General features: G+C 44.5%; 1 protein-coding gene across 1 annotated transcript; it reads left to right on the forward strand.

Annotated features, from left to right (window-relative positions):
• The first annotated feature begins 1410 nt into the window (after window positions 1-1410).
• LOC119315613 lies at window positions 1411-9090 on the forward strand. The gene is given in 6 exon segments (XM_037590164.1): window positions 1411-1548; window positions 1808-1884; window positions 2444-2575; window positions 6384-6489; window positions 7905-8141; window positions 8143-9090. Coding segments are annotated over 6 exon segments (1638 nt in total).
• The last annotated feature ends 5296 nt before the right edge of the window (window positions 9091-14386 follow it).

Here is a 14386-nt window from a genome sequence, read left to right on the forward strand (position 1 = left end):
TCTAGTTGTTGGGAAAATTTGCAAATGTAAATTTTGACTTTATTTGCAAAATCTCTCTGAAATTTGTAAATATGGGCATAACTTTTGCATACTAACTCGGATGAAAAAGTTTTTTATATGAAAAATCATCTACTCGAAAAGTTGCATCCAAATTTAACGGGGGAACCCCGTTAAACATTTTCAAAATCCTCAAAAACATAACAGAAAAAAAGTTACGGGGCTTTTAAGATCTAGAGTGGAAAAAATCGAAAAATTTCAAACTGTGGTCAAACAATGGTCAAACCATGGTCAAACTAATTATTCTAGAATATTAGTGTTACTAAATAATTTGTTCAGTTATTTTGAATTTTGGTCAAATCTGGTCAACCTGTGGTCAAACTATGGTCAAACAATGGTCAAACTATGGTCAAAACATGGTCAAACCATGGTCAAACTAATTATTCTAGAATATTAGTGTTACTAAATAATTTGTTCAGTTATTTTGAATTTTGGTCAGATCTGGTCAAACTGTGGTCAAACTATGGTCAAACCATGGTCAAACTAATTATTCAAAATAACTATTGTTTTCTAAATAATTATTGTTTTTGAAAACAATAGTTTGAAACTCAAGCAGTGAAATGTGTCAATTCATGCTCAAGCAAAATTCCTGAGGGTTAATAGGATTGACATCTTATTATTGTCAGGGAAACAACAAGTGCAGACTTGGAAACGAGGGAGAATAGAACCCGGAAGTTAAGCGTGCTCAGGCTGGGGGAGTGGGAGGATGGGTGACCGTTCGGGAAGTTAGGTGATTTGGAATGATGAGGGTGACTAGAGAAGAGGATAAATTGAGCAGTGATGAGGGGTGCTGATTAGAGATTAGGGGTTAAAATAATTCAGAAATTTGAAAATAAAAAATTATTCAAAAAAAATTTCAAAAAAAATTTTCAAATTTTTTTTTGCATAAAGTTTCCATTAGTCCCGGTTGGTGTTACCAACCGGGACTAAAGGTGGAGCCCCACGTGGCCGCGGCCTTTAGTCCCGGTTCTGGATTGAATCGGGACTAAAGGGGGGAGGCATTAGTACCGACCCTTTAGTCCCGGTTCACCAACCGGGACTAAAGGCCCTTACCAACCGGGACAATAGGCCCTTATTCTACTAGTGTTTGCTTAATTGTGCCACATATTGTGAGTTGAGGAAACCTTCACCAAGCTCCACTTCCTATATCGTATCTTGTTCGGTCCCTTGGTAATCGCTATATCAATCTTTTGATCACTTTTGACATCGCCAACGGCCGACAACCACTGCAACATGGTAAGAACTGGTAAGAGCTTGGTAATTGCTCGAGAGTTGAGAGACATTTTCCACCGCCTCACTATAGTTACTGTAGGAGCAATATACTTGTGATTTTGTTCTTGTTCCGTCCTAACCATGGCAGGTGACGAAGACAACATGAAAGCCACGGTGGCACGCCTTGAGGAGGATGTGCATGCATACACCGAGCGGTTCACATCGTTCGAGGGCGCACTTGATAAGCGTCTCAAGTCGATCGAGGATAGCAATGAGACGGTCACCCAAACACTTGCATCTATTATGAAACGTCTTGATGCCCAGGATGCCCGTCTAGGTGCCGCCTCCACTTCCGCTCCGCATCTTCCAACCACCAACACAGGTCTGCAACGAGCTCGTCGGGTCCTCCCAGGAGACCCGGGGCACCCTCTTTCATACACCGATGCCGTCGACCAGCCCCGTCCTCGCAACGCCAACTCGATAGCCGACGACATCCAAGATGACAACTATGATGGTGATTCTGAGGATCCTGATGCAGTTAATGATAACAATGATCGTGATCATCGTCGACTACGCAATAATCAATAAGGTATGGGACGACACCAGCGTCCTCAGGTACGTGGCCATGACGATTCTTTGGGTAGAATTAAATTTGTCATGCCTCCTTTTGATGGGAAATATGATCCAGATGTTTATCTTGACTGGGAATTACTAGTTGATCAAAAATTTTCTTGCCATGATTTTCCTAATGATAAAAGAGTTAGGGCTGCAACTAGTGAGTTTAGTGATTTTGCTTCTGTTTGGTGGAGAGCACATTGTCGTAAACATCCTAATAATATTCCTGCCACTTGGGAAGCTTTGAAATTAGTAATGTGTCACCGTTTTGTTCATGGATATTATGAACGTGACTTGCTAAATAAACTACAACGCTTGAACCAAGGATCTAAATCTGTGGAAGACTATTATCAAGAATTGCAAATGGGCATGTTACGTTGTGGTTTAGTTGAGACTGAGGAAGCCGCTATGGCTAGGTTCTTGGGTGGATTGAATAGAGAAATTTATGACATACTTGCTTATAAAGATTATCATTCAATGACCCGTTTATTCCATCTTGCTATACATGCTGAACATGAAGTGCAGGGTCGTTCCAGACTGCGTCCTAATTTTTCTACAGGTCGTACTTCCACATGGGCATCGCGCACTCCTGCTGCCCCGTCCACTCGCACCTCTACAACAGCACCTGCAACCTCTCGACTGGGGCCTTCTTCATCAACTTCAGCATCACACACTTCGGCACCACTGAAAAGTACTACACAAATTCCAACAAAAAGTTCATCGTCATCGTCCGCTTCCTCCAAAAGAACAAAGGATATCCAATGCCACACTTGCAAGGGATTTGGCCATGTCATGAAGGAGTGTCCTAATAAGCGTGTATTGATCATTCGTGAAGACGGCGAGTACGACTCTGCTAGTGATTTTGATGAAGACACATATGCCTTGCTTGCTACACATGAAGACGATGACACAAGACCGGAGCAAGAGGAAGAACATGTGACCGCTGACGACGCCGATAAGTACATGAGTCTTATATCACATCGTGTACTTAGTGCTCAGATTGTCAAAGCAAAGAAGGATCAACGTCACAACCTCTTCCACATCAAGGGAGTCGTCAAGGAGCGTTCCGTTCGCATAATCATTGATGGAGGGAGTTGTAACAATTTAGCAAGCATTGACATGGTGGAGAAGCTCTCCCTACCTTCGCGACAACATCCACAACCATACTACATTCAATGGTTTAATGATGGTGGAAAGGTAAAGGTAACACGCATGGTGAGAGTTCCTTTTTCTTTAGGTTCCTACCATGTCACTATTGATTGCGATATTGTGCCTATGCAAGCTTGTTCTATGTTACTAGGAAGGCCATGGCAATATGATAAACAATGTTTACATGATGGTAGAACTAATCAGTACACTCTCACACATAAAGGAAAGAAAATCATTCTACACCCTATGTCTCCTGAGCAAATTTTAAAAGATGATCTTGCTAGGGCTAGTAGAAACACAAATATTGAGCATACTCAATCTGAAAATCAGAAAGTTGTTGATGAGTTAGAACAATTTAATAAGCTGCACAAATCTGATCCTAGCACATCTAAAGAAATTAAATTGAAAGGTGTATCTTTCTTAGCTACACGTGCTGAAATTTTTGAGTTAGATGCTCATACTGATGAATGTTATGCTCTTATTTGCAAAGAAGTTTTGTTTTCATTTGAGGATATGCCTTCTTCTTTGCCTCCTGTTGTCGCTAACCTTTTGCAGGAGTATCATGATGTTTTTCCAAAGGAAGTACCACCGGGGCTGCCACCTATGAGAGGAATTGAACATCAAATTGACTTGATCCCTGGCGCCTCATTACCCAACCGTGCGCCGTACCGGACTAATCCAGAGGAGACTAAGGAGATTCAGCGACAAGTTCACGAACTACTTGAAAAAGGTTACATTCGTGAATCCCTTAGTCCATGTGTAGTACCAATTTTACTTGTTCCTAAAAAAGACGGTACTTCGCGTATGTGTGTTGATTGTAGAGCCATCAATAATATTACAATTCGATATCGTCATCCTATTCCTAGATTAGATGACATGCTTGATGAACTCAGTGGCTCAGTTGTGTTTTCTAAAGTGGACTTGCGTAGTGGCTACCATCAAATTCGTATGAAACTAGGTGATGAATGGAAAACTGCTTTCAAAACTAAATTTGGTTTATATGAGTGGTTAGTTATGCCTTTTGGATTGACTAATGCACCTAGTACTTTCATGAGACTAATGAATGAAGTTTTGCGAGCTTTTATTGGATGATTTGTGGTAGTATATTTCGATGATATTTTGATTTATAGCAAGTCACTAGAGGAACACTTAGACCATTTGTGTGCTGTTTTTTCTGCTCTGCGTGCTGCACGTTTATTTGGTAATATCGAGAAGTGCACTTTTTGCACGGATCGAGTCGCTTTTCTTGGCTATGTTGTGACAGCGCAGAGCATTGAAGTTGATAAAGCCAAGGTTGAAGCGATCCAGAGTTGGCCGACCCCTAACTCGGTCACACAGGTACGAAGTTTTCTCGGACTTGCTGGGTTCTACCGGCGGTTCGTGAAGGATTTTAGCACCATCGCAGCACCGCTCAATGAACTCACAAAGAAAAATGTGCCATTTGTTTGGAGCGACGCACAAGAGGAAGCCTTCACTATTCTTAAAGATAAGCTTACACACACCCCTTTGCTGCAATTACCTGATTTCAATAAGATGTTTGAATTAGAATGTGATGCTAGCGGCATTGGTTTAGGTGGTGTTCTATTGCAAGAAGGCAAACCAGTAGCATACTTTAGTGAAAAACTCAGTGGGCCTAGTCTGAATTATTCAACATATGATAAAGAACTTTATGCACTAGTTCGGACTTTGGAGACATGGCAACATTATTTATGGCCTAAGGAGTTTGTTATACATTCTGATCATGAATCACTCAAGCATATTAGAAGTCAAAGCAAACTGAACCATAGATACGCAAAATGGGTTGAATTTATTGAATCTTTTCCTTATGTTATTAAGCACAAGAAAGGGAAGGAGAATGTTGTTGCCGATGCATTGTCTAGACGCTATACCATGTTATCACAACTTGACTTCAAAATTTTTGGACTTGAAACTATAAAAGAGCAATATGCTAATGATGTCGATTTTAAAGATATATTGCTCAATTGCAGAGAGGGTAGAACTTGGAACAAGTTCGTCATTAATGACGGATTTGTTTTTCGCGCTAACAAGCTATGCATCCCAGATAGCTCTATTCGTCTTTTGTTGTTACAGGAGGCGCATGGAGGACTTATGGGACATTTTGGCGTCAAGAAGACAGAAGACATCCTTGCTAGTCATTTCTTCTGGCCAAAAATGAGAAGGGATGTGGAGAGATATGTTGCACGCTGCACGACATGCCAAAAAGCTAAGTCACGATTGAACCCACATGGTTTATATATGCCTCTTCCTGTTCCTAGCACTCCTTGGGAAGATATATCTATGGACTTTGTATTAGGACTGCCTAGAACACGACGGGGGAGAGATAGTATATTTGTTATTGTCGATAGATTCTCTAAGATGGCACATTTTATACCTTGTCATAAAAGTGACCATGCTACTCACATTGCTGATTTGTTCTTTCGCGAGGTAGTTCGTTTACATGGTGTGCCACATACAATTGTTTCTGATCGTGACACAAAATTCCTTAGCCACTTTTGGAGGGTGTTGTGGACAAAATTGGGGACTAAGCTTTTATTTAGTACTACATGTCATCCTCAAACTGATGGTCAAACTGAAGTGGTTAATCGCACATTGTCTACTATGCTTAAGGCTGTTTTGAAGAAGAACTTAAAAATGTGGGAAGAATGTCTACCACATGTAGAGTTTGCTTATAATCGTTCCGTTCATTGCACCACAAAATTATGCCCTTTTCAGATTGTTTATGGATTTATACCTCGTGCACCAATTGATTTATTACCTATTTCATCTTCGGAGAAGGTAAACCTTGATGCTAAAGAACGTGCTGAATTAGTATTGAAAATGCATGAGATGACTAAGAAAAATATTGAACGCATGAATGCCAAATATAAACTTGCTGGTAGTCAGGGAAGGAAAAGTCTTGTGTTTGAACCAGGTGATTTAGTATGGTTACATTTGCGAAAAGACCGTTTCCCTGATTTACGTAAGTCAAAATTAATGCCTCGTGCAGATGGACCTTTTAAGGTGATAGAAAAAATTAATGAGAATGCGTATAAGCTTGATCTGCCTGCAGAATTTCGGGTTAGTCCCACATTTAATGTTGCAGACTTAAGACCTTATTTGGGAGAGCATGAAGAGGTACCGTCGAGGGCGACTTCGATTCAAGAAGGGGGGGATGATGCGGACATCTCTGCCACAGTTGCACCCACCGCGACATCAGTTATTCCATCTGGACCTATGACTAGAGCACGAGCGAGACAGATAAATGACCAGGTACTATCACTCCTTTGTACATATGATTTAACTAATGAGAATATTATATTACACTCATGTTTGGATTTACTTGTACTCAGGAACGAAGGTGTTGGAGAGATAAGGAGGAAAAGCCGCATGCAGATGGAAGATGAAAAATGTTGCACGTTGATTCCACAAGTAGCAACACTATTGACATGCAAGAAGGTACCTAGCCACGTACGTGCTGAAGTGCAAAAGGAGGAGAAGGAGTATTAGGCTTCCTGGACCGGAGAAGGCCACGTCCGCGTGCAGCCCATACCGTCAACAGCTAAACAAGGAAATAAACTACATGTGGACCGGCTCATGATTCTGATTTCTTTCAAGTCGTAGCCGACCAGGATTCGTCTACGCGCAGGCGGCCGTACTCAAATAAATAGTTAGCTACTGTTAGGTTTAGATCTTGGGTTTTATTGTATTGTCTAGCCATCGCTATAATTCGCATCTACGAGACGTGTAGGACTACCGCCTTGTCAGATCCACAGTGGAACCCCAACTTTTTCATCTAGTTCGTGTGCTTAGTTTATTATCCGCAATTTCAGTTGCAATTCACCTTTGTTCTTGCTGGTTCTTCGGTTGCTTGCAGGAACTCGAACCTCGTTGTTCAGGTTGATTGTGCCTACGGCAAGGTCAATAACCATCGGAGATTGGTTTAGCGATTGTCGAGGCGTATCGTCGGGTACAATATAGCCGGATCGTCAAGGTCAAAATTCACCAAATCGATAATTATCCCCACTCTCATCGAAAGATCGGGCCGCTGTCACATCACTTCCGCACGACGGATCATCAGACGCCCGATCATCAAAACTCGGCTATTTAGCTTCTGCTCAGATCCAGCTTTGGATGCGAGCTATTTCCATCTTAATAATCCGTGACCCGACAGACTTCGAGAGCACATGGAGAAGGAAAAAGGAGGAGCTGCTGAAGTTGGATGCATGCACAAACTAGAGAGTGTGCCAGCGTCCGAACATGGACGAGGTGCTCCCGGTCCTCCAACCCAAGACATAACAACCACCACGTCAACAACGCAAGCCTACAAATCAAGAATTTATTAATCCAGAGATCAAGTCCCTGATCTCTGTGATTGTGAAAGTGCTTTTCGTTCATGGGGTAGTAGAAGAGGAGCGAACGGCGGCGACGACAATCCACGCTCGCGCCCATGGAAAAGGAGAGGACCAACGGCAGCTGCGCTGGCGATCCGCGCTCGAGCCCATGGGACAGCAGAGGAGTTGCGGCGGGCAACATCCGCAATCCATACTTATGTCCGGACAACACAAGAAGAGTGGGAAGGTATCGCAAGGATAGAGAGAAAATTATAGGATAGTAATACCCCCACTAATTGAGGACCAAGAGAGTGCGCGAGGTGGTCCATCGGTAGAATATTTAATCTGAGACATTAGTTTGTGTGAAAGATACCGTCAAATGTGATCAATTGACGTCCCTAGTAATTCTATATATATCTTTTTGATGTGCCTATAGGGGATTTCATGTTTGCTTTTTTAATAATAGGACAGATTTAGATAGCGTAGGCAGTAGATACACACTCGTGGGAGGAAAAAAAAGATACAAAAGGCTATCTTTAGTGTAACTTTGGGCCGATCCATTTCCACATTTCATTTTGGGCTGCTGCTGCTTCGACTCCACCGACCACATCCCGCGTCCGCCTGCCCCCGCAGCCCTCCTCCCTGCCCCGCGCCTCCGCCGTCTGCAAGCACTGGCGCCTCCTCGTCCCCGACCCAGGATTCTCCCGCCGCTTCCGCATCCACCACCGCCGCAGCCCTCCCCTCCTCGGTTTCTTCCGCAGAAATGACGCCCTGTCCTTCGTAGTTCGTACCCACTCTCGACGCCCCGGATTGTGTTTCCCCCCGTCGTTTCTCCTTGCAGCGCGGCGACGGCGACCAGTTCATGTCCCTCGGATGCCGCCATGGCCTGGTGCTCGTCTCCAACAAACCTAAGAACCAGATCCTGGTGTGGGACCCCGTCACCGGCGACCAGCACCGCCTTGTGGTGCCCCCGGGGGTTGCGGCACATGCAGAGAAGACAGTGATCAACGGGGCGGTGCTTCGTGCTCGTGCCGCCGGAGATGATGCCCAGCACTTCCAGGTGGTGTTGGCAGTGGCAGACAACGACGACGAGCAACACCATCGTGCTCTGGCCTGTGTTTACTCGTCAGAGACCGGCACATGGGGTGATCTCGTCTCAACACAGCTTCCACCTGATGTTCTAACGAGTGATGCTCCCACCTTGGTTTCTACTGACAAGTCTGCTGTGCTGGTTGGGGATTCCCTCTACTGGAAACTTGCTGGGAATATGGATGGAATCCTCGAGTTTGATTTGGAGAAGCAAAGCCTAGCTGTGATACAGGTGCCGGTGCATATCCTTGAAGAGGGCCAGTACATGTTCTTGATTATGCGGGCAGAGGGTGGTGGCCTTGGTTTACTCACCCAGACAGACTGCAGCATCCAATTGTGGAAGTTGAACACTGATTGTGATGGTGTCGCTTCATGGGGGCTTGGAAGAACCATTGAACTGGACAAGCTACTTTCTCTGAATTCTGAGGAGACTGACATGTTGATACCAGGGCTCGAGGAGGAAAATAATGTGGTGTTTGTGTGGACAGATCACATCGTCTTTATGGTCCAGCTTGAGTCAATGAAGTTCAAGAAGCTTTCTGGAACCTACCCCCTTTCTCATTATCATCCATTCAGAAGTGTCTACGCGGCAGGTAAAGCATGTCTTCAGATATTCATTGTAACAAAACCAATTTAATTTTTGATAATTGGTTCATGGCATGTATGGTTCATCCTTTCCTGTTGAGTTAACAAGTTTAAGTAGTGTCATATCACTTGTTCCTTTTGCTGCTTGATGACCTCTTCAACATATAGCGATTGTTTTCTGTAGTAAAAGAAAAATCTGTTAGTGGTATATAATTTGTGTATGTTCTCTGCAGCCAGGCAATGGCCTGCAATTGGTCTATTGTTTAGTTTCACTTCTTTTTGTTGTTCAAGTCAGAGCTTGCAAACTGTCTTCATCTGTTTATTATCATTCACAACTCTTTGCTTACATGTTCAACCGGTCACCTCCTTGCATTGATGGCAGACTGCATCTTTGACGTTTTCTCTAGGCCCTGCTTCTCTTCCTTATGCCTTTAACCACCTCACTTCTCTTTTATTTGCTAATGTTCTATCCCTCTCTACTGGATGTGAATACTTCCGGCTGCCTTCCTGTTCAATCGAACTGCCATGCTTTCAGTTTACCTCCTCCTTAGTACTCCCCCAGTTCCTTCTGATAATGCAGTTTTTTCTCCATCTAGCTCCCAGATGACTCAAAACTCATTACCATTCCCCTCTTTGTGAATATGTTAAGTGGTAACATAATCAATATGTTCTCTTTTGTGTTCTTCATGGACGTATTTGCTGAAATCTGAGATGGGCTCTAGGCCCATATTGCAATTTCTGAAAAATCTCTAAGGGCCCATGTGGGTTATATGGCACTAGGTGTGGTGGGAAGTTTAGTCCCACCCCGGAAGTGGAAGGAGAGTTGGAGTGGTTTATAAGGGTTTCTCTTCTACATGCTATTGGAGCTTGAGAAGAGAAGAGGCCCTCGCGCACTCCTCCTCCTCCGCGCCGCGCCGCGCCGCGCCGCGCCGCGCCGCGGGATTGAGCCGAGCCGAGCCCTAGCCGCCCGTCGTTCCTTTGCTGCTGCTGCCGCCGGTGACTCCATCCCGTCCGCCACGTACACGGTCGACGGGAGAGCAGGTCTCCGAAACCACGCCCTTCTGGTTCCTGTACGGGGTGAGGGGCGAATAGGTTTTTGGGCAGCGATTACGCGACTGCTCACTTCCGATCGTCTACTTCCTCCACGTCTGCGTCGCCTTCGTCATCACCATGTCCACCGACGCCGACCGTGCCGCCGCCGAGAAAGCTGAAGCCGACAAGAAGGTCGCCGAGGACGCCGCTGCTGCCACCAAAGCCGCGGCCTCTGCGTGGCCTACTGGAGGGTATAACTCGTTTATCCCGCTCCTGATTATTTTCATATTAGCAGTACTAGCAGTATGTGTAGATTTGTCTACTGTTTGCTTAGTACGTGCATATTTAGATCAGAGTCAGTACGTCATCAACTTAGTCAATGCCATGCTAGTGATTTACTCATGGATTAATTTAATCGAGAAATTGCCTATTTACTCAACAATCCAAAAACCTATTATGTGTAGGAATTTCTCGGCAAGTGGCTTTGCCGCTGCACTGAAACCGGATAAGTTTACCGGTACATACTTCAAGCGTTGGCAGACTAAGACCACGTTATGGCTCACGGCTATGAACGTGTTCTGGGTCACCGGTGTCTCCACGGGAACGATTGCTCCTGAACAGGAGAAGGCGTTCAAGGAGGCTACCGTTGTGTTTCTCGGAGCAGTTCTTAGCGTGATCGGAGATAAACTGGTCGACGCATATTTACATGTGCATGTCGCCAAGGACTTGTGGGAGGCGCTCGAATCTAAATTCGGGGCCGCCGATGCAGGGAGCGAGATGTATATTATAGAGCAGTTCCACGATTACAAGATGGTTGAAAACCGTCCTGTATTGGAGCAGGCTCATGAGATAATATGCATTGTTAAGAAACTTGAGCTTCTCAAGTGCGAGTTACCGGGCAAGTTTGTCGCGGGCTGCATAATCGCTAAGCTCCCTAATTCCTGGAGGAACTTTGCCACCACTCTGAAACATCAGAGGCGTGAATTCTCTGTGGAGGATGTCATTGGCCATCTGAGTGTTGAGCAGAATTCGAGGGCAAAAGACTCGCACGGAAAAGGGGCCGAAGGGACTTCTGTTGCCAACATGGTGAACCAGAAGAACTTCAACTCCCACAAGCCCAAGGGAAAGAACGGTGTTCAACACAATACCGACTTTAAGAAGAAGGGTAAGAAGACCTTCAAGAAGAACAAGAAGGACGAGGGATGCTTTACTTGTGGTTCGGTTGAACATTGGGCCAACAAGTGCCCAAACAAGTACAAGAAGTCAGGACAGGACTCCAAGTCTGTCAACATGATTGTGGGCAACAATGAGAATGGTGCATCTGGGTACGGTAATTTATTTACTGTTTTTTCAGTGTTTCAACCCAACGATTGGTGGGTGGACACAGGTGCAGGTGTTCATGTGTGTGCTGACATTTCATTGTTCACTTCTTACCAGGTCACAGGTCACGGGTCCGTATTGATGGGGAATGGCGCGAGTGCTTCTGTTCATGGTGTTGGCACGGTCGATCTGAAGTTTACTTCGTGAAGGATCGTGCAGCTGAAGAACGTGCAGCATGTCCCCGCCATCAAGAAGAACCTCGTTAGTGGCTCCCTTCTATGTAGAGAAGGGTTTAAGTTGGTTTTCGAGTCTAATAAATTAGTTGTTACAAAATATGGACTCTTTGTTGGAAAAGGTTATGAGAGCGGAGGGATGTTCCGCCTTTCCCTCGCAGATTTTTGTAATAAAGTCGTGAACCATATTCATTCGAATGTTAATGAATCTGAAGTTTGGCATTCACGTCTTTGTCACATTAGTTTTGGTGTTATGACGCGGCTAGCCAAGTTGGATTTAATCCCGAGTTTCACTTTAGCCAAAGGTTCTAAGTGTCTTTCATGTGTGCAAGCTAAGCAACCTCGCAAGCCTCATAAGGCCGCGGAGGAGAGACACCTGGCACCATTAGAACTCATACATTCTGATCTTTGCGAGATGAATGGTGTGTTGACTAAAGGTGGAAAGAGATACTTCATGACATTGATAGATGATTCCACTAGATATTGCTATGTGTATCTGTTAAATACTAAAGATGAGGCTCTACACTACTTTAAAATCTATAAGGCAGAAGTTGAAAATCAACTTGAAAAGAAAATTAAACGAGTCCGGTCAGATCGTGGTGGAGAGTACTTCTCGAGTGAGTTTGATTCCTTCTGTGCGGAACACGGCATTATTCATGAGAGGACGCCTCCCTATTCACCCCAGTCAAACGGGGTTGCCGAGCGGAAAAACCATACTCTAACTGATTTGGTTAACGCCATGTTAGATACATCGGGTTTATCCAAGGCATGGTGGGGGGAGGCTATATTGACGGCATGTCATGTCCTGAATAAAGTTCCGACAAAGGATAGTGAGATCACTCCCTATGAGAAATGGGCAAAGAGAAGGACGACACTCTCGTACTTGCGCACTTGGGGCTGTTTGGCGAAAGTCAACGTGCCGATCCCCAAAAAGCGTAAGCTTGGACATAAGACCGTGGACTGCATTAATTTGGGCTACGCTAAGAACAACGTTGGCTATAGATTTCTAGTAGTGAAATCTGAGGTACCTGACCAGAAGATCGGTACAATTATGGAGTCTAAGGATGCTACATTCTTTGAGGATATTTTTCCTATGAGAGATATGCAAAGCACTTCTAGACAGGAATCTGAGGAGACTCCTGAACCTGCCATCCCTATGGAATATTATGAACAAACACATGATGAAAATCCCGAGGAGGATGACGAGGAAACCCTTGGTAGGGGCAAGAGACAAAGGACTGCAAAGACCTTTGGTGATGATTTCTTCGTGTACCTCGTGGATGATACTCCCACTTCTATTTCAGAAGCGTATGCCTCTCCAGAAGCTGACTACTAGAAGGATGCGGTCCGTAGCGAGATGGATTCCATCATGGCTAACGGGACATGGGAGATCACTGACCGTCCCTATGGTTGCAAACCACTGGGATGTAAGTGGGTGTTCAAAAAGAAGCTTAGGCCCGATGGTACGATTGAAAAGTACAAGGCTAGGCTTGTGGCCAAGGGCTATGACCAGCAAGAAGAGGAAGATTTCTTTGATACTTATTCACCTGTGGCTAGACTGACCACCATTTGAGTATTACTCTCGTTGGCGGCCTCACATGGTCTTCTCGTCCATCAGATGGATGTTAAGACGGCTTTTCTAAATGGAGAGCTAAAGGAGGAAATCTACATGCAACAGCCTGATGGCTTTGTGATAGATGGTCAGGAAAGAAAGGTGTGTAGGTTGATAAAATCTTTATATGGCCTGAAACAAGCACCTAAGCAATGGCATGATAAGTTTAATACAACTCTGACATCTGTTGGTTTCGTTGTTAATGAGGCTGACAAATGTGTATACTATCGCCATGGTGGGGGCGAAGGAGTTATACTGTGCTTGTATGTTGATGACATACTGATATTCGAAACAAACCTCAAAGTCATTGAGGAGGTCAAATCGTTTCTATCTCAGAACTTTGAGATGAAAGACCTTGGTGTGGCTGATGTTATCTTAAACATCAAGCTACTGAGAGATAATGAGGGTGGGATCACACTTCTGCAATCCCATTACGTTGAGAAGGTGTTGAGTCGTTTTGGATATTCGGACTGCACACCATCTCAAACACCATATGATCCTAGCGTATTGATTCGAAAGTCCAAAGGCATGGCTAAAGATCAATTGAGATACTCTCAAATCATTGGTTCACTGATGTACCTAGCGAGCGCAACGAGGCCTGACATCGCGTTTGCTGTGAGCAAACTGAGCCGGTTTGTTTCCAAACCAGGTGATGTACATTGGCATGCTGTTGAGAGAGTTATGCGCTATCTGAAAGGTACTATGAACTATGGACTTCACTATACCGGATACCCGTCGGTACTTGAAGGGTATAGTGATACGAATTGGATCTCTGATGCTGATGAGATGAAGGCCACAACTGGGTATATGTTTACTCTTGGAGGTGGCGCTGTTTCCTGGAAGTCTTGCAAGCAAACGATCTTAACGAGATCGACAATGGAAGCAGAATTAACGGCATTAGACACATCTGGTGTTGAAGCGAGATGGCTTCGAGATCTTTTGATGGACTTGCCATTGGTTGATAAACCGGTTCCGGCTATCCTTATGAACTGTGACAATCAGACTGTCATCACCAAGGTGAAGAGTTCAAAGGACAACATGAAGTCCACCAAACACATAAGAATGAGATTAAAAGCTGTCAGAAAATTAAGAAACTCCGGAGTGATAGCGTTGGACTATGTCCATACGGCTAAGAATCTGGCAGATCCCTT

Source organism: Triticum dicoccoides, chromosome 6A (genome assembly GCF_002162155.2).
Source record: "Triticum dicoccoides isolate Atlit2015 ecotype Zavitan chromosome 6A, WEW_v2.0, whole genome shotgun sequence".
Classification (NCBI taxonomy): domain Eukaryota; kingdom Viridiplantae; phylum Streptophyta; class Magnoliopsida; order Poales; family Poaceae; genus Triticum; species Triticum dicoccoides.